Source organism: Leptopilina boulardi, unplaced genomic scaffold (genome assembly GCF_019393585.1).
Source record: "Leptopilina boulardi isolate dan_hultmark-lab unplaced genomic scaffold, ZJU_Lbou_2.1 LbouV2_112, whole genome shotgun sequence".
NCBI classification, from domain to species: domain Eukaryota; kingdom Metazoa; phylum Arthropoda; class Insecta; order Hymenoptera; family Figitidae; genus Leptopilina; species Leptopilina boulardi.
The window spans coordinates 2,010,991-2,030,915 of NW_026137655.1; the positions used below are offsets into that span (position 1 = coordinate 2,010,991).

A 19,925-nucleotide genomic window follows, 5' to 3' on the forward strand; every position below is an offset into this window, starting at 1 on the left:
TAATTTTCTTTGTAATCAAATTTTCATGAAACTTTATATTGTAAAATAATTATAATTTTTCATAAAAATACTAAAACAATGAAAATTAATCGAATAAATATAATCTAGTGTTTGCCAGTTCATTCGCATATATAGATGAGGGTAAACTCGTTGTTTACATTTTACGTCCGGGTCTTTCGATGACCAGCTTGAATAATATAACCGGTAACAATAGAATAATTAAAAATGATCCTTACTCTGCTGGTGACATCGGAAACCTCCCTCATAATCGCCTCGAAAGCGGCCGTCTCCTCCGCCTGCTTCTGATTAAGCAGGGCGATCTTTTCACTGAATTTCCGAGGGTTCGCCATGATGGCCAGAACACTTTAAATAATTTTTCAACACCGATTTATCAAAGTCAAGAACACAACACAGCCACGACAAATTAATAACAATAGTACCGCACCCGATCACGCACCAATTAAGTAATTTTCAACTTCAACAAGAATGAATTCACTACCTACTTCTGGACAGTAGATCACTGATACGCAAGATTATTGAGGCGCAGCGCGCCACGCGCATCGCGCAAATTATTTCTTCCAAAATAAAAACAAAACATGGACCGCGAGATGATGAGGTTACAACCAGGCGAGAGATGAATGTTCTCATTAAATTACCCGTGAAATTAAAATCGCGGATATATTATCAAATCAAGTTGTCGCATACTCATTACTTTCTATTTTAAGTTAATATTTTTTCTTATCACATTTGCAACTTTTATCACTGTTGAATCGAACTCGCGGTGACTCGATTTTCTCTCTTCTACTTTCGCGCGCACTCTGCCTTAAAATGTCTAACCTCAAGAAGCCACCACCACCACTACACTTTTGGCCGATAAAACAGTTCTAGAAATTTTATTAGTAATTTTTCAAGTCTTGTTGCCAACTATAGTTGGAAAAAAGAAAATTTTTCACTTATTAATATTTTATTTCCGTGTAATAATTTATTACCGTTTTTATCGAATAATTCTTTTTAATTAATTCAATGTATATAATTTCAAAAAAGTAGAATTAATAGCTGACTTTAAAATAGAACCTTTCCGTCGGAGGAGCAGCCCAACACTGATCGGCTAGTAATTTTCTAGCGCCAATCACATTCATGGACAAATTAACCATCTGAATTTGATTGGTTCTACTCGTTAAAAACCGTCCAATTACTTTTTAGTTCTCCAATCACAAGTTTTTACATTAAACAAATACACAGGGTTGGAACACAACGTATTGATTATACACAAACAACGTATTGACGTTGCATTGTTATTATGAATATTGTTTTCTTGTTTATATCTGTTCAAAAAAAGAAAAAATTATGAAATTTATTAGATTTTTCAAATAGTTAATTAATTATTTCTTTACTTAACGAAAATGTGAAACTTAACATCAGTATTGTAACTAAAAGGTATGTAAAACTATTTTTCTTTTTAAATTAATTTATAATAAATTTTTTTGTGAAACCGGCGTCAGTGTTGAATCAAAACAGACTTATAAAATCAAATTATTTCACATGTTACTTGTAAATATTGTTAATAATTCTTTATAATTTCGTTTAATCTAATTGTTTATTCGAATTTTGGGCTTTTTTTATGGAAAAGGTAATCAAAAGTTGCTTAAGAATTTGAGGTTATGTTAATGTTTTATGTTTGTTTGGTATGAAATATCTTCTAAAGAAATCAATGATATAGTGTGAAATAAGAGTTTACAGTAGATGAATTTGTATTTTATTAAACAATTTTATTTCCAAGACTTATAAATTGAATATTATTTTGGTTTATGTATGTTAACGGGAAAAGTATAAAATTTTAGTAATTTTAAGGTACAGAAAAAAGATGTAAATTGAATTTATTTATTAGTAAAATTAACTTAAAATGATAAAAATTAGTTTTACTATTTTTTATCAAGTAATTATTAATGATATTAACTATCTTGTTCTATATATATGTGTTTACAAGTTTAAGTTTACTATTAATGGCCTTATTCACATCTGCTCCAGTGGCGCAATTGGTTAGCGCACGGTACTTATAAGACAGTTTACGTGAGCAATGCCGGGGTTGTGAGTTCGAGCCTCACCTGGAGCATTTTTTTATACTGCACTTTACAATTTTTTTTTTATATATATTTATATTCTTAAATTAATTTTTTATTTGCATAAAAAAGTAAAACTTGTTTGTAGTAATTTTTTTGTATTAATTAATACATTTATTGTTATTTAATTTATAAATCTTAGAGATTTTTATAAATTTTCTTTCTGTTTCAGAAGCAAAATCGATTGAGTTCAGTTGTTATATTTCTCGAAACTGCTTGAAAGTTGGCCAAATGCTCTAATTTGGCACTTCACTTTTGAAATAACGACTAAATTAGGCCATTGAATTTTCATGAAATTACGCTATACACCAAGCTTTGACAAAAATTATGAGAATTGTTTTCAATGAGACTTGAAATTCATATACACGAGGTATTATTAAGCTTTGTTTAAAAGCTGAATTTTTTTTTTATTTTTACAAAACTAATTTAATTAAACATTTGATAAATTTAATTAAAATTCGTTGGAAACTATTTTAAATATATTTCGTTTTAAAATCGAAAACTCGTATGTCAAGTTGTTAAAATTCAAGCATCTTAACGTTGTTTTTTTTAATTTTATTTTAACATTAAGTTTTATTCGATCTACTTATTTAGTTTAATATGAAAAGGGTTGCGAAGCTCTCTCTCGTTATCCACAAATGAACATCTGGGTCAATAAGAGCTGTAGGAGATGAAAGATTTTTTTTTTGTGGGATGAGCTTGATGTCGCTACAACGCAGAAACAGATTCTTGATAATTTCTTTGTTCTATTTTTATAAAATATTTTAATAATTTGTACATTAAACTTATCAAGATATTTCCGACAATATTGGAAAATAATGTTTGGTTTTATCATGTTCTTCCAAAGATTTTGGGTTTTTAAGAAAAAGAGAACATACTTAATTAATTAATTAATTTTTAAATTTAATTAAATTTTTCTTCTAAATACAAATAATGATAAAAGGACTAATGAAACACGTGGATTTTCTACAAGAGGTGTTAATTTTATTTATGGTTTTTTTTCTGGGGTGTATACATAAGGAATACAGTATTACAGTAGATCTTATGAATAATTTTATTTTATTAAGGATGATCGGAGGTAAGGTCTTTAATTTAATATTCGTGCAACGCTAAATGAAAATTAAATGCTTTCAGTGCGAAATGACTATTATTTAACAAAAACGATGACAATGAAGCGTTTGATTTGATTTTCTCTTTTTGCTACAGTATCGATAAGAATGATTCATGAATTCGAAAAAGGTTATCATATATTTCTTTTCTTTTTGTCAAAAACGAGACTTTCCTCTTCTTTTTCTTCTTATATATCTTTATTTTTATATTTATTTTTTTAAAGAAATAACACATTTTATTTCTTTCTAATTAGGTGTTATTTTTTTTTAATTTAAAGAATGTATTTTAACATCCTTTAGGGAATATCTATTATCTATAATAGAAATGATAATTCATTATTAATTGATTCAACATGTTGATGATACAATTAATTTTTAATATTGCATTTCATTTTCATCTTTTATAAATAGTTCTAAAGAATTATTAACAATTTTCAAATTTTCGTAGGAACGAAATTTTGAATTTTCAAATTAATTCAAATTTTTGTTGAGCTTAAATATAGTCATTTTTATTTATTTTAAATGACATTTCCTTTATCAATTTTTAACAATAAACTTCTTTGTTTAGTTGAAAATTAAGAGTTATTAACAAAGATTCATTTATTTTAAATTAGGAAAATAATTAAATTTTTAATTTAAAAATTTAATTAAAATATATCTTAATTAGGAATAAATGATTAATTTTGAATAACTAGTAATTTAAATAAAATGTATAAAAAGTGGTTAAATACCATTTTTTTAGAGAAGATATTTGAGATAATTTCATAATATTTCTAAAATTTAATAAGAAATTTGTTTTTAATTTTGAGCACCAGCTCATTTTTTTTATGAATTATCTCTATATGTTATTTTTTAAATATTTTCCAACTTTCACTTCAAAACAATGTTAATATTCTACACTTACATATCTCATCACAACAATTTTTTTTTGAGTTTGATTTCATGAGAACGGTTACGTACAATGTGCAACTGTTATAAAATAAAAAATTATCTTCTTCACTTTCACAGTTCTTTTTCAATTTTTTTTTTTCATAACACATTTATTTCTCTTATAATACTTCTTATATTCATTTTTCGATAATTTGCACCATGAACTTTGTTTAATGACGTGCAAATAAATGTTATGTTTTCGCTGGAAAGAAAAAATATTAAAAAAAAAAAGAAAATTAATTTTTGGAGCAATATCAAATTAACTAGGAATCTCATTGAGTTTAGTTAAAAAAATGTTTCGCATTTAGTTTTATTTCTTAAATTCTAAATTTTTGCTTGAGATTCCTTTTTTAGTTGACAAGAGAAAGACAAAAGTGTGATTTATGAATAATACGAAAAGCTTTCTTTGAAAAATTGAAGACATTGTAAAAAACGGCAGTAATTGGCACACTCGTGTGTTTAATATGTGGTGTTTATATGTAAGGCAATAAACCTTTGGGTTTTTTTTTTGTTTAATATTTATATATATGTATAAGTGTAAAAAAGATTTATGTTTTTCAGGAATGTGGAAATATTTTTTGTTATAAAGAAGACATATTCTGTGTGCATCACCGTCGAAAAGGAAGCCAAGAACCGAGAAAAAAAAATATATATCTATATTATATAGGATAAGAATAAAATTTCTCTCAATCGGAAAGGAAAACATTTTTGTTTTTAACTGCCATGATTTTATCGAATAATCTGACTTTTTTTTTAATTACTTTGAGCTTCTACGGTTATTCGAGATGAGGGGGGAGGGGGGGGGGAAATTCAAAGAGAAGAGAAGGATCGGACAACTTTGGAATTAATTTTTTTTTTTCATTTGTGTCACAGCCAAGACTGGTGTCGCAAAACCTGTTTTTTTTGTGTGTATGTGGTATTCTATCAAAATAGACATATCACTCGCGAATCCCGAGTCTTCTCTTTAAGTTTCAAGAGACTATATTCTCACGGCTTGGAGAGATTTAATACGATTGAAAAAATAGCTTTAAACCATTGCTAAATACTATACAAATCTGACAAACTCGTCAATTTCAATTCTCCGTTTATTTTTTATTTATTTATTTTTTTTAATACTTACATAACAACTCTCGACTTTCTCGAATCTAGTCATGCATATATATTTTTTTTAATTGTTTATTTGTGTGACTTGCGAGAATATTCATTGAATCGAGACGTCGTTCAGATAATAATCTTTGCGCGATATAATATCCTATATTTTCTGTCTTCGCTTATACTTTCCAACGCTACAGCACCTACGATCTCTTTTTTTTTTTTTAATTATAAATAATTTCTATCGGAAGAAAATAGGTGAATATTTTGGAAATATAATATTTTTCTTTTTTTTTTTTGTACGGGTGAAATCATTTCGAATCGTTTTTCTTCAAAAGGGACGACCTAATCAAGAACTTTTATTTTAAACAGAATGTCCTATCTATAAAAAGATTATATTTTTAAAATATAATTTTTTTTCGAATATTTGGAAATTTTTTTGTTAATATGGAACGGGGGAAAAAAAGTTCGTGAATAGAAAGGACTAACCTTTTGAAGAGTTCCTCTATACGATCTTCACGAAATGATTAAAAATTGTCTCTTTCTACTTGCAAACTATATAATGTTTGGCGATAAAGAAAATTTTTCTGACGACCCTGTTTTATTTTTCTCGTTTAAAGGTGCAATTAGAATTTTTGTTTTTCTTATTAGCAAGCACTCATGGTTGATTTATCTACACTGAATAGAGAAAGAGAGAGATAGAGGGAGAGAGAGAGAGAGAAAGAGTGAGTGAGAGAATTTTTGAGAGTCCAATGCACTACAAGAAGGATACTATCATCTTGATCCTGTCACCTGAAAATTGTTTTTGGAAGTTCAGTGGACGGTGAAGCACAGAATAGTTTTGCTACACTGTTGTCTCCCGGTCTACGTGAATATATTCCACGTAACCGGGATGTTGTTGTCAGGATGCTCCTCCCAATAGAGTTTCTTCCGTCGGCGCTCTTCTAGGTTTGCACTTTTTTGTCCCTTTATAATGAAGTCTTTTTGCACGTGTCTTTGACCTGTAATCAAAAAAAGGACCAAAAAAATGTTTCTTTGTTTATTAACAAAAAAAATGAAATTTATAAAAATTATTTGATATTTTATTTTAGTAAAAAGCTATTTCCAATTTATATAAAATATCAATCGCGAAATCTTGATTCTAGAATGAGATATCAGCATCTCTCTCGTTGTGATACGTTCTAGTTGTGCGATAAAACACTTGGCCTCGAGATATCTTGCAAAGGTTCTGGATTAAGGTCACTGATGCCCTCAGGCTTTAACGCTAAAGCACCTCATCCCAATTGTTTTTTTTTTTTTAAAAAAAAAGAAAACCAGAAAACAGGACTTTATTGATCTGGAATACCATAGAGAAATTGTTTCCGGTTTTCTGGAGAAGCGTTTAATATTTTCTCTCGCATAAACTTGCGTATGTGGAGAGAAACAAAGCTTATCGTAAATGCTTTATAAGCAATGCATCCCATGATAATAACTCGCTATATAAGCTATTGTTAAATCTAGCTCTCTCACTGTATTATATATAATATAAAGTTCTAGTTGTCTGAAATCCCAAGCTCTTAAGAGCAACATAAGTTTCGTAATATATCTTTAGGAGTTGTTCAACAGAAACTCATATATACACTAAACTGTTGATTTATTTCGTAACTTCTAATTATATATTTTCAAAAAAAGCTAATTTTAAAATATATTTAATTAAATGAAAAAAAAAAATTTATCTGAAAGAGAATTTTTTTTCTATTATCATCTTTTTTCGCTTGGACGTGAGATATTTTTATAAAACAAGCTTATTTTATTTAATTTGATTTTCCAGTTACCTGCTTATCAGGATAGCAAGTAGGCACGCAAAGGCAGAGGCAATTCCAGCAACACCAGCGACCACCATCCACATCGCTGAAGGTAAAAGTCCCAATAATCTAGCACCACTTCCACAATTTGCTTCATCATGACCCGAAGGACAATGAACTCTTCCATCACACCATAAGCTTGCCGCAATACAAGCACCAAGCTCCGGACATTTATGAATACAATCACCAAATAGACTTGTATCATTTTCAATACCACGTTCTGGTAAACGTAATTGTCGTCTGAGAGCTGATCTACTTTTGGAAATTTCAAGCCACGATGCTGCAGCTTGTCCCGATTCGCGGGCAATAAATTCAACGAGCAATGCCGGTGGTCTCGGTGGTCCTGGCCATTTGCCCTCAGCACGTCCCAACCATTCCTCGGAGAATACTTGTACGGTAAAATCTTTTGCACCGGGTTCAGCGGGACATACAACTTTCAACAATTTTGGCGGCCATCCTGAGTAAAGTAGTATACGATTTGTCGTTGGACATTTGAAACTATCGGCCGATTCAACTAATGATGATGATGATGATGGAGGTTCCAATGGTAATAACCAACCCCAGGTTAAAACAAAAAGAGATCTATTGTCTCGTGCTTCCACCAGCCAAGGAAGACCCTCACAGTAAATATCAGGACGTGAAAAAGGTGGATTGATGAATCTCAATTCACCACCTGAAAACAATTTTCATTGTATTTTTCGCTAAGAAAAATAATAATAAGTATGTAAAATAATATACTATATAAAAATTTTTCTATACCTTCTCCACGAACTCTTTGTTTTCTAGGACACTCTGGCGCTCGAATAAGTTCAAAACTGGCGTAAAAAAAGAGTGATTGAAAATCCTCATATGGAGCTTGTTGATCAACGAAAAATGTTATTTCCAATGCTCTGCCCGAGGAAATATGCTTAAGTGGAAGATTCGAAGTATTATCACAGAGACATGCTATGGGAAGTTTAACATCACGCCATGGTGCCTCATAAAGAGTGAATCTTGTCTCACGACTGCCTGGATCTTGAATACATCTTGGCCTCCCTGAATGTAGATCGTCTTCACTCGTACACGATGTTGTCTCACCCAAACTCACATTGTGAATCATCAATTTGACACGTTCACCAGGACCAGCTTCAATTCTATAACGGCAGTCGAGTTTTGATGATCCACCACGGCCAAATAATCGAACATCACGTGGCGATGTAACTTCACCGCTTTGTGTTTTACGCCATATTCTACTGCATGGTCCATCGCCCCATTGCTCGCCTCCTTGGAGTGTTGAGATGAATTCATACCGGGCCTGGAATAGGAGCGCTACTTCGTCGAGTTCGATGTGGCAAAAAACTAAGCAGGTTAAAGGAAAAATTTACAATTACCAACGAAACAAAAAAAATTTTTTCAATTAACCTTGAGAAAAATGTGAGAAAAAGAGAGCTGCTTCATCACACCCAGTGAGAGGGAGGGAAATACTGAAATTTGCGTCGAAAAACAAAATAAGAATATAGGTAAATAAAAATAAATTTTCCACAACGAGGAATGTGATGGAAATTTTTTCATTGTGAGTAACTGCTATACTTTTTTTTTTTTTTTTAATATTTAGAAGAAAAATAAAGAGAGAAAAATACATTCTTTTAAAATGTCATCACAAGATGTATTTATTTGATTTTATTCATTTTTTTTCTTTTTTATCGTATCTCATCAATTTTATCGATTTGAAATTAATGCTCTTTTTCTTCTTTTTCCTCTAGTATTTCTGATCTCAATATCTTTAATGAATAGAAAGGAATTTGAAATATGGATGATTCTGTGAATTTATGAATAAAAATCGTTTTTTACGATTGAGTTAAATTAATCTTATTTCAATTTTTTAAATTGGTATCAGGGTATTTTAATTATCCCCTTAAAAATATGAATTTAAAAAATAACTGTAAATAAATACATTTTGTGATGACAAAAAGGGAAACTAAAAGGACATTCTTTCTACCAGGTACTACGAGACAGTGTCACTTACTTGAAAGTTAACCGGGTGAAGAGTGGTCCCAGGCGTCGTTTCCATATGTAAAAGAAGACTAGGTGCAATTGTGAGATAGCTCTCCTCCTTGGTACACGGTCTTGTGGTTCTTGTAGCATTTCTAAGGGCAGCATGTGCACAAATTCGAGGAACATCATCGCACAATACAGCCATTGGTATACCCGTGGACGGTGCACCATCCCAAAATGTCATTTTAATTGTACATGGTGGATCAATTTGTACACTTGAATTATTCTCCCCATTACCAGTGAGATCTCTCTGTGAATATGAGGCAAAATAAATCCAAATACGATCGCCAACTGCACCTTTAATATTCCACGTGCAATTTGTTGTTGGAGGTAGTGCATGAAGTGGTGCACGTAAAATTCCACTTCTTTTTGATGTTTCATTAACAAAAAAATAACAACCCTGATCGCCTTGTGCAAAATCCATTCCATCTGAATCAACATAAATCACTTGTATTTCCATTTCCAAACGAAGACTCGATGCACCCAATGGAATTGCTTCCGATGAACTGCGAAATTCAACTAACATTGTCGATCCTCTGGCAGTGATTTTTGGCAATGGACCACCGCAATATATCAATAAAATAGGATCATTCAGGCGTGGACCATCGCGAAATATAAGACGATCTCTATCATGTGGACAATCCTGCCAAACACTTAATGTCGAATTACTCGTTGCCAATCCAGCAAGACTTGTCGAACTTGCTTTCACCGATATCATTGCATGTTTACATGTTGGAACTGATTTTTGTCGTAATGTTATTAAACAACTTGTATTACGTTGATATTCACCGGGATAATTTGGACTTTGTACACGACATCTTTTTTGATGACATTCATAAAAATCACGTGAACAATATGTACCAGGAACTGGTGAACCACGTTCAATGGGAAATTCCGGTTCACCTAGACGTGCCACTGCTTCTTCACGCGATACAAAACGATAACGTAGACGAAATTCAAATGGCACAATTGATGGTGCATGAAAGAGACGAATTGACGCTGTAACAGTGCTTGCTTCGCTGTAATATGTCGCTCTACTTTCACCAGGACCACACCACGAACTATCGGGAAGTGCTTTTCCAAGTTCTAAAAGTTGCATATATCCTTCTGGACAGCTGGTGGTAAGAGTTGTCGCATCAGGATCAAGACGACCTATACTGAAGGCATCCCACAAAAGTTGAACAAATTCCCCAAGGCCCTGACCTCCTGCTGTGAACGTTAAATGACAGAGAAAAGGAAGACGTCCCTCGGCGGGACGTGTGAGCTCAAGCTTGTAAGTTCTGCCAACACGACCATGATAGGTGCGATTGCATGGTGTACAAAGTGCTGGCTCATCGCTACTATCGCCACAATCGTCTATTCCATTGCAATAGGCATCACCTGGTACGCAATGTCCATCACGACATGTCAATTCCGCTAGGCCACAGGCACCTGTACCTGAGGCACTTGATGCATCTATGAGGGTTACTATTAGAACAGTAAGGAGGATCTCTCGAAACCGTCCTTCACCACCCCCAGCATCAGCTCTCTCCTAAAAGAAAAATTCACAGAAAAATTATTTTTTATTAATTCAAGGTATTTTTTTTTATTTTTACATTGGAACTTGATTAAATTTAATTAAATTTCATTTCTTTTGAATTTTGATAAAAAATTTAAAACATTTTGTCTGACTTAAACTGATACCGAGTTAAAAAAATTTGAAACAACAAAAATTTTTAACTTATAAATTTAAAGGAATAATATAATAATTATATTATTATCATAATCTTATAATTATATTTTTATAATTATTATTATATAATTATATTTTTAATATAATAATATTCTTAAAATAACATTTCTTAATTTGAAAATCGTTTTTTATTTCAACAAAATTATATATATTCAAACTGTGCCAAAACGGGCTCATTAAATTTTTACAAGCCAATTTCGTCTGACACATTGTAACTTTTTCTGCTATAAAAAGGTAAATTAAATTGTTCTCAGAATACATATGTATTCATACAGAAACGGATGATTCATTTTGAACTTGTTTCAAAAAAATTTACTAAAAATTCGAGTTATTCAAATATTGACTAATCCTCCCAATAAAAGTTACGGATATGATCAGTTTTTTTTAGTTGCGCTTTTTTTTTTTTTTTTTTTTTTTTTTTTTTTAATAAATTCGTTTGAAACGATCATGAATAAATGCAATAAAATTCTAGAGGTAATTTTTTCTGAAAAAAAAGATTTAATATTGTAAAACAAGATTTTTTTTTAAATATTGTCAATATAGCTTTTTTCATATCATATATAACAAAAGATATATTGCACTTTGAAAATTTTCTGAAAATTAATATGAAGACTTTATTTAGCTTTCTTAACATAAAGCTCTTCTTTCGTTTGACTTTACACGTTGAAGGTTCAACTTTCTTTGAGGCGCATATAAAAAAAGAATTTATGTTCATTATAAAGAAGAGACAACCCTTTGTTATAATTATATATATAAATAATAAACTTTTTTTTATGAAAATGCATTTACAAAGAGAAATAAATCAAATTCATAAAAAAAATAATAATATATTGAATATTATTTCTTTAAAAAAAAAAAATTTACGATCTTATATTTCAAGTATATTTTTATTTTTTTAAAGAACAATTTTTCTAAAAGTCTCAAGTGTTGTTATCTGAAAAGACTCAACTTGTAGCAAAGGAAATTTCTTTTCAAAAGAAAAACTTTTTTCGGTACAAAATCGCGCAAACTTTGAAAAACACGTGAAAAAAAAACGGTTTTAAAAGTATATAATAAAAAGATTCCTGAACTTCAAAGGATATATTAAATTATAAACTGTAGAGAAGGCTTTTAAAGAGAGAGAGTGAGAGAAAAAGAGAGATATTGGAGAGAAATTCTATTTTATTGATTTCACCATGTTCCGTGAGGAAAATTGAATATAGAATGAGGAGATTTTCATTTAATACTATTCAAACGATATAAACTTATTCTCTTCTCTCTATAAATTATATAATAACCTAAATTTCCAGAGAGGAGATGTTATCCACCCATGAAATGCGATTTAAGCGAATTTCCTATAGATGTAAAGTTATACTAAAAGCTTCTTATAGTAATTAAAACATTTTCCAATTCTACATATATTAAAATCTGATTTTGAGATGAAAAATATAAAAATAAAAAGAGATTATATTGTGAACAATAAAGATGATCTTCTTGGTGAAATTTATCATATAGTATACAAATTCTACAATGAACATTGCTTTTGAAATGCGCGTCGTCGTCTATATCTCCATTGTCGATCTCTCGTTCGTTCGTGCAATGCTTTTGCGCTGAAACTCTAGCGAAAATTTAATTCAAGTCAGAATTGTGAGACAATGATGTACGAACGCTTTTCCAGAATTATACGCTAGAATAAGTACAATGCTGTAATTTGAGAATGTTTAATTGTTTCGTGACCCCTTCCGGCTAAAGTTAATTAAAATACTACACGTTAAACTAACTACTCTTTATATATATATATATATTATTCGTTTCAATATTTTCCATTTCTCTTTTCAATCTTTTCCATTTATTTGTTATACAAGCTGCTTATTGAAATTTTAAAACAAACGTGTCACACAAATGCATTGAAATTGTGATTGAATAACAAAACTTATTTTCACTGCGCGAGATAATTTGAAATAATGAACATTTTTTTTTAATGGAAAAATAATAAATGTTATTTATTTATTTAAGATCAAAGAGTCCTTTAAAAAACAAATTGTATCATAAATATATATGATAAAATAATAAATTTAAAAAATATTTTTCTAAAAAATTATTTCTGCAAAAAGAGAAAAAAATATATTTTTCTCAAAGCGAAATAAATTTTATTTTGTACGAATAAAAATTTTGCATGCGTCAAATAACATTTTATTTCTGCAAGAAGAAACTTTTAACATTCTCGTATTTTTGTATCAGTATATAGTAAAAAACAATTTCAGTCAGACAAAACAATAAAAATTTGCAGTTAAAAAAAAAATGTTTCATCGGACCGTACTTCAATTAAATTTGATTTTTATTTATAAAAATAATGTTTATCATAAATTTATTTTTTAATTTTGTATTTAATTATTTTTACAAAATTATTTGTATTCAATTTATGTTTATATATTTACTGCGAATTATATATATTTACAGTAATGGAAAATTAATGCGGGTAGTCAAGTGTGAAACATGATATTTCAATTCAATGATGATGTTTAACCGAAACAAGTTTTGAGTTATATATATATATTTGAAAGGTGTTAATGTCATCTCTTGCCTGAAGTTACTAAATTATCTGGTAACAAACTTGTCAACTAAAGTTTTGATTCTTATTACAGATATAATACGCGCAAATGTAAATTACGCCTTGATGAATTTGATTTGGATTGTTCTAAATAATAATGACACTTTGGAAATTATATATGCAAGGATTGAAATTCTACAGTTTTGATGTCAAAATATTCTACGCCAGTGTGAAAGTACACAGTAAAAACAAAATCTTCTTTTAAGCTTATAAGTTGTCTTTTTTCAAGATGTAAACGGAAGTAGATCATATTGACTGAAAATCAGTACTCAAAAAATGTTTAAAAAGAATACTCTTATCTTACTATAAGTAAGATGTCATACGAGCTGAAATTTAGCTCTAAGCTTGTTGAAGAACTGAAATTCAGTTAGGTTTTAGACTATCATTTAGTCTTATGTTAAAAGAGGGCTGAAATTAAGCTTCCTTACAGACTGTCTTTCAGCGTTAACCTGGTGTGATAATAATCCTAAATTATGACTTAAAAGCATATTAGAATTTTGATATATATATATATTTATATTACTTATAACAATTTTTTCTAATTTATAAATTTGCATTATTTAAATGAAAATGACGAGGAACTTTTATATTTAAAAAAATCTTGTCATTTTCATTTTCAATTCTGCAAACTAAATTTAAAAAATAACATTATACGTAATATATATATATATATAAATATATAAAATTAGGAATTAACAGTTTAGAATAATTTAAGCTCTTCCAACAAGTTCCACACAGTTTTGTACTTTTGGTAATATTTAGCGACTTTTTTTCTAAATAGTATAGCTGAGACAAAGGTGAAAGATATGCGTGCTTTGCTGGAATATTCGATATTAAAAACCCAGTAAAAAAACCCATTCTTGTGAATTATAAATGAATAAAACCAAAATTAAAACACGAGAAAATCATTTCTCAACCACGCTTCACTGTACGCGTACGCTATGGCGTTTTCACAACAGACGTTTTGCCTGTGACGTCACAACTACCACTTTAAGACTCGGCGGACTGACACCCAGCTCAAGTAAAGACTTTTAAAAAGTCACTGTCGTCTTTTTTTTACTTAAGACCAGTGAATTAAAAATCAGTCGAATTATAAGCTTATTTATAGTAAGAGAACCACTAACTCTTATTTTAAGCTAATTTTCATTATTAAATAAAGTTTCTTGCTTAAAATAAGTTAAAAATTAAAGTAAGCTTACATTCGGTTTCAGATTTTGTTTTTACTGTGTAAATAAATTAAATGCAAAAGTTCCCAAGCTACAATCTATATATATATATATATATATTAATGGATATTTAAACTGAATTTTCGAAATTCAACTGACAAACAATTGGATTAAATTATTGAGGGCAGCTTTCACGATTTTCATCAGGTATAAAATCTCTCTAATTACGATAAAATATAATTAAAATATAATATCACATTTAAATTGATATTGGAAATATTAAATTTTATTTAAAATTAAAATTAAATAATTTCAAATTTCAATAGTAGTTTGAAAATTTGGAAACAATTTTTTTAAATGTATAAAAAAATATTTTTCTCGTTTATACTATTTATAAAATCAATACAGCTGAATTTAGGAAATATTTAGCTTATCTCGACTTTAACGATTTCAATACGTGGCCCAGAAGCTTATCAATAGATAGTGGCTTTTATTTGGTTTTTTTTTTATCAGTTTATAGATTTTGTCCTAATGTAATATTAATATATGTATACAATTTGTTTTGCAATTAATTAATCTTATTATTTTTTTATATACTCTCAAACTTCGTATTATTTCGATTTTATAAATTTTTTAAATTTAATATTTTGAATTAAAATTATATTTTTAAATTTTATCTAATAAAAAAAATTAAAGTTAATAATTTTTTAATATTCAGGATTAATAAAGACCAAATTGGATATATATTAAAAAGACGCGATTAAGTTTATAAAGCAAAACGAAAAAGTATTTTGCTTGAAAGCTTTTGTTTGTCAAATTTTTTCTTTTACATTAAAAGGGAATGTTGTTGAAAAATGGATAATGGATTCTGTCAGGAGCAGCTTTTCAATTTTACGTTATACTTTATATTTGGATCCATAAAGAGAATAACAATTTTGAAGCAATAGAAATAGCTTCATTAAAAAAATAAATCTGACTATTCAATAATATTTTGAGAAAAAAAAATCCTGCAAGAGTGGAAATATTACAAAAGTTGTTTTTTTTTAATATTTAGTAAATTTTTCCAAGAGAACAAAATTTATATGAAAAAATCTTTATTTGGGATATTAAAAATAATTAAATTTATGTTTAAATTCAAAATTGTAAAAATGATTGTAGTATAAAATACTATAGAATCATTTTCAAAATTTATATTCAGTGTTTAATTATTTTTTTGATTTTATTATTTTATAAAATTAATGTGGAGTAATTTTAAAAATTATCCGCTTTATATATAAAAAAATAATGTCCGTTGCAGGTATCGTATTTTTTTCATTGCATATCAAAAACAATTTAAAATAATTGATATTTTATTTCACATCTGAAAATGCGTTCATTTAGAAAAATTGATATAACTTTTGAAAAATATTTTTTAATAAATCCTCCAAATTTTCAAACTACAATAAATTCCAATATCAATTATTATTTATTTCAATTGATAATTAAAGGACGAATTATATTCTTATTAGAATATAAACTGAATAATATTATTATTATGTAATTAGAATCCTATATGTAACAAAATTATTTATATATTATATATATATATAATTTGCTAAATAATAGTTAATTAGTACAAGAGATGCAATTTCGCGGTTTAATGATTGCGGAGGCTTTAATTTACCAATCGAGATATATACGACATTTGCGTATATACTATTTGACTATATACATTATACATAATGTATCATGATGCACTCTATACAATATGTACAAAGGAGATTGAATATGTCAGGTTTGTAAATATTCACGAGCCCTTTGACAAATCTATACGTATACATCAATTGAATCGTTACGTATTCTTATTATATATACATATGGTAAAAGGCGCACTATCGAAGGTCGGATTTTCGGATTTACTTTCTACATTTCACCCCTTAGGTCTTCAGTGATATATACTGTATATCAGCTTATACCCTTTTCGTTCACTTTACTCTTTCCACTTAGTAGTTTTGAAATTTCTATGAGATAGGATGAAATTCACTTTCCAAAGGCTTCTAAAGCACACAAGCCATTTAATGCGATAATGCATCATCCATTAAAGGGTTTTTATTTTTTTTTCGCTCATTTAAATATTATAATATGTAACATAAGTTTTACGTACACATTTTTTTTTAAATTAATTATATACATACTAAAATATTATTAATTCGTATATATATTGCTGATGGGAAATTTTGTTATGAATTTGTTATGCAAACATTTTTTTTTCCTTTCCACAATTTTAATATTTAGCTCTATTATTCTTTTAAATAATATGTCCATTATTTTTTTCCAAGTCTCCTGCAATTTAAAATAAGAATATCATATTTTTCCCCGGGTATGTTTGTTTTTGCCAAGAAGATACCATACATATTTTCCCGGTGGCTTATTATATATGCAGAAGCCAAAAATCTGTTTCTTTTATTCGCGAAGTTATCAATATATAGTATATATTTATTCTCAGACAATTTTTCTGATTGATACCTATAAGAAAATATGTTTTTTTTTTATTTTGTTTTGAATCGATTGTTCAAAAAAAAAAAAAATTCTTTTTTTTTTAAACTTGATCATAAAGTCTGAGAACTTAAAGGGCTTGAATGATTGACAACCTAATTTAAACTCGTAAATGGCAGGAAATTGCTTCACTTAGCTTTCACGACGTACACATGAACCACCTTTTATTTTGCATCAAAGAAACCTTCTCTCTCTGTCTCTTTTGCTCTTGACATCTAAAGTGTTTCTGAAAAAAGCTTTGTAAAGTAGAATTACATTTTACAAAATCCTGAGGAAAAGGAAGAATTTTCTGTGTTTTTTTTTTTTTATTGTATTTACCTAAATTGTTTTAAAGAAGCAACTTTTTCCACCTAAACGTTTCCTAAACGCTTAACTTTTGGCGAAAGGACAATTATTATTGTAATTAATGGCTGTTAGCTTTTTTTTTTTGCACATTACTGAACTTTCTTCTACAGTATTGGATAGAAGCCAGTAATTTTCTCTCTAAAATACTATGTTCAATTGTTTGTGACTCTTTTTATTTCCTGGGCGTTGTGAGAAAAAAAAATTATGTTTTCTAATGGTGCATTGCACCCGAGGTATTTTTGCGAATTCGAAGAGAACCATTCAGAAAAGGATAATAAGTGCCTCTTGAATAGTGATTCTGAATTCCCAATAAGTACACCATCTGAGCCATAGAGAAAAATCTATTGACTGTTTACTGCACCTGAAGCTAAGATCTTTGAACTCCAGTCTTAATAGGTACTCTTTTTTTTCTCTCTCTTTCATGGATTCAAACAAATCTGTTTACAGAAAAAGAAAAATCATTTTCCTCGTGATATAAAAGAATTAAGTCTAATTTTTTCTAAAAAGAGAATTTAATTTTGCTTTTTTTGTAAAGATTCGTATATATGTTTGTGTTCATTATATTAAGCAATTCAATAAATTTTCTCCTACATGGAAAATTCATGTTCAGTACCATAAACTTTGGCTTAAGTGAATTGTTTTTAGAATGAAGCATCCAACGAAAATATTAGTTTTATGAATCATGTATATATGTTATAAGAGAGAATAAAGCTTAAATTTGAAGCAGCGAGTGAAGAGTAATTCACTTAATTTTAGACTATCTCTCAGCTTAATGAGTGTCAGTTTTACATTTCTCTTTTTTTTCTACAAATATACGTTGTGAAATAAATTGTTGATTCAGGTTTTTCATTAAAAAAAACTGATTTAACAAACTATAATACCTAAAAATTGATTTTAATTGAACCTTTCAAATTTTTTCATGTGTAAATAAGTGAATTGTCCCTCTTTTTCAAATTAATTATTATTTTGTTACTCTTTCCACGTTGATTCTTAATTAGTTGATATGATTTTAATGGTCCTTTCATTTTTTTTCCACAGATTAATCCTGTTCATCAAAAGGGAAAAAGTTGATTGAATGTAAAAAAGCGAACAGTGGACAATAGAAACATGGAAACATACAAACATGGATTTAGAAATTAAATTTTTGAATAATTAAAAAAAAATGGACAAAAAAAAAATCTTGAGCCTCATGAGTGTTTTAGGAAAATTTTCAAGAAGAGTAGATCTCAAAGTGTTTAATTGAAAAACAAGTTTTGTGGTAAACCCTTTGAGACGCACGAGTGTGAAAAAAAAACAATGGAAAACTATCGAGAAGAGGCCGCTGAGGGAATAGCACTCAAAAGTCCATTGTTTCGCTGAAAGGATATAACTTTCATGTAGATGAATTTTTAAAAGAAAAAAAAAATCTGACGAGGGGAAGAAAGAAAAGAAAGAACTTACCATAATCGTCTGTCAGCGGGTCGCGCATATCACAGTCCTCGCGAGGATCGCAATTTTTCTTGTCTAGCCTCCCGGGCACGAGTTGCAGCACGTTGTGAAAATCGTAGTTTAGTTATATCTTGGAAATAATAAAAATCACCACCACCACTTTTACCATCACCCACCGTCGTTGTCTTCGTGATTAACAGCATGCGGATTCTTCAGCTTCTCTTCTTCAATTTGGCAAAAATCATCCGCGCACTACTGCCGAGCATCTTTCTCTCTGTGCTTATCTAAATCAGGTAAATTTTCATTCACTTGGAAAAATAAAGAAGAAAAAATTCTTCTAAAAAAAGAAACAAAAACATTTACTTTAAGAGAAGATATAATAATAATAATAATAATAATATAATATATTAAATACAGGTTTCACGGTGGTGTGCGCCTGACAGCCGACGCGCGAATGCACGCGTGCAAGTCGGGTTGTGGTCTCTCTGCTCGCAAGTGGAGGTGAAAGCTCGGGGCTTGGCCGCTGGGCGTCCCGACGCCTCGATGCATCGATCGAAGCTTCTCTCTCTCTCTCTCTCTTTCTCTCACTCGCTCCAGTTTCACGTTGGGATGTTGTACGCGAGACCATCCCCAGCCCCTAGCCAGCCTGAATTCCACGATTTTCCTCCCCATTCATTCCCCTCTCGTCTTTTATGCGGAACGTCAACCCCTAGAGGTAGGCGCCTCGAAGGTGGAGACCCACAAAACCATCATCCCTTGCCGCTGATTCTCTATCTTTCTTTCACTCTCTTTTCTTATCTAGATAAAAAAAAGATCGAGAGCTCCTTCAGACAAAAGGGAGGGGGGGAGAGAAAAATTCGCTGACAGACTCCCAAACTACAAATTCGGCTAGAAAATCTTCTCCTACATATATATGTTAGAGATGTATACATACGCAGACCAAAGGGCGGGTTGGAAAAGACAGAATTAGCCAGCCAGCCGCTCACGCTCTCTGATCGAT

General features: G+C 29.6%; 2 protein-coding genes, 1 long non-coding RNA gene and 1 other non-coding gene across 10 annotated transcripts in view; 2 read left to right on the forward strand and 2 right to left on the reverse strand.

Moving 5' to 3' along the window:
• LOC127278249 (CREB-regulated transcription coactivator 1-like) overlaps nucleotides 1–845 on the reverse strand; it is a 35,069-nt gene extending 34,224 nt beyond the window's left edge. For 3 of the 7 annotated variants that reach the window (XM_051299872.1, XM_051299908.1, XM_051299881.1), the window contains exon 1: nucleotides 237–844. In XM_051299872.1, coding sequence (XP_051155829.1) covers nucleotides 237–350 — 114 coding nt within the window. In that variant the 5' untranslated portion in view covers nucleotides 351–844. Of the gene's footprint in view, nucleotides 1–236 lie in introns of all 7 variants that reach the window. The other 4 variants (XM_051299900.1, XM_051299889.1, XM_051299864.1 and 1 more) reach the window with 3 other exon arrangements.
• A 429-nt stretch (nucleotides 846–1,274) lies between these two features.
• On the forward strand, nucleotides 1,275–6,080 carry LOC127278433 (uncharacterized). The gene is made up of 2 exons (XR_007842491.1): nucleotides 1,275–1,437; nucleotides 2,293–6,080. It is a non-coding gene; the product is annotated as an uncharacterized LOC127278433 (long non-coding RNA).
• On the forward strand, nucleotides 2,022–2,113 carry Trnai-uau (transfer RNA isoleucine (anticodon UAU)). The gene is given in 2 exon segments: nucleotides 2,022–2,059; nucleotides 2,078–2,113. It is a non-coding gene; the product is annotated as a tRNA-Ile (tRNA).
• On the reverse strand, nucleotides 5,109–19,384 carry LOC127278236 (uncharacterized). Its single transcript, XM_051299839.1, has 5 exons — nucleotides 18,938–19,384; nucleotides 9,101–10,660; nucleotides 7,855–8,389; nucleotides 7,066–7,768; nucleotides 5,109–6,252 (listed from the first exon to the last, which is right to left on the reverse strand). The coding sequence occupies exons 1-5, from the start codon at nucleotides 18,938–18,940 to the stop codon at nucleotides 6,153–6,155; spliced, it is 2,901 nt and encodes a 966-aa protein (XP_051155796.1). The 5' UTR covers nucleotides 18,941–19,384; the 3' UTR covers nucleotides 5,109–6,152.
• Nucleotides 19,385–19,925: the final 541 nt, after the last annotated feature.

Excerpts from the sequence above, each read along its gene's own strand:
- LOC127278236 (XM_051299839.1), bottom strand. Across the intron at positions 8,390-9,100 it reads TTCACCCGGTTAACTTTCAA|GCCCGGTATGAATTCATCTC; the intron begins GTAAGTGACACT and ends CTCCTATTCCAG. Across the intron at positions 7,769-7,854 it reads ACAAAGAGTTCGTGGAGAAG|GTGGTGAATTGAGATTCATC; the intron begins GTATAGAAAAAT and ends AATTGTTTTCAG.